This window comes from Sinocyclocheilus grahami, unplaced genomic scaffold (genome assembly GCF_001515645.1).
Source record: "Sinocyclocheilus grahami isolate Dianchi unplaced genomic scaffold, SAMN03320097.WGS_v1.1 scaffold1064.1, whole genome shotgun sequence".
NCBI classification, from domain to species: Eukaryota; Metazoa; Chordata; class Actinopteri; order Cypriniformes; family Cyprinidae; genus Sinocyclocheilus; species Sinocyclocheilus grahami.
In genome coordinates this window covers 34,690-35,093 of record NW_015506243.1, presented here as the reverse complement: position 1 = coordinate 35,093, position 404 = coordinate 34,690, and the positions used below count along the sequence as shown (strand labels likewise).

At 35.6% G+C, this 404-nt stretch overlaps 1 protein-coding gene across 1 annotated transcript in view; it reads left to right on the top strand.

The window, feature by feature from the left end:
- The window catches only part of LOC107566252 (sodium/potassium/calcium exchanger 2-like), a 51,338-nt gene extending 51,181 nt beyond the window's left edge, over positions 1-157 (top strand). Inside the window, exon 8 of the mRNA XM_016251642.1 lies at positions 148-157. Coding sequence (XP_016107128.1) covers positions 148-157 — 10 coding nt within the window. The remainder of the gene's footprint in view (positions 1-147) is intronic.
- The last annotated feature ends 247 nt before the right edge of the window (positions 158-404 follow it).

The window sequence follows — 404 nt, the reverse complement described above, 5'->3', positions numbered from 1 at the left end:
TAATAACCCTGGTTTATGTTTAAAGCAATAAGTGGGGAAAGAAAAATAATCTTGTTGTCCCTTTGATTTATTATTTATTTTTATTAATGTATTTTTATTTGGCTACTGATTCCATGTTTCAAGTTTTTTTTCTTTCTTTTCTTCTAGAAGACAATGAGATGATGTTAAGCTAGAGCTGTAACGGTGCACCTTGTACAGAATCCTTTGAACTGGATGAGATTCATCAACACAGTGTTAAAACCTTTATACAGATTTTTTTCTTTTATTATTTATTTCCACACAACATGCACCGCAGTTGTGGTCGAAGCGGATGGAGCTCTGCGATCAGAATGATCTCTGATTATTTGTTGGTGGTTTCAATCCCTCTGTAGAGAGCGCTGAGGATTTCTGCGCAGACAGACGCT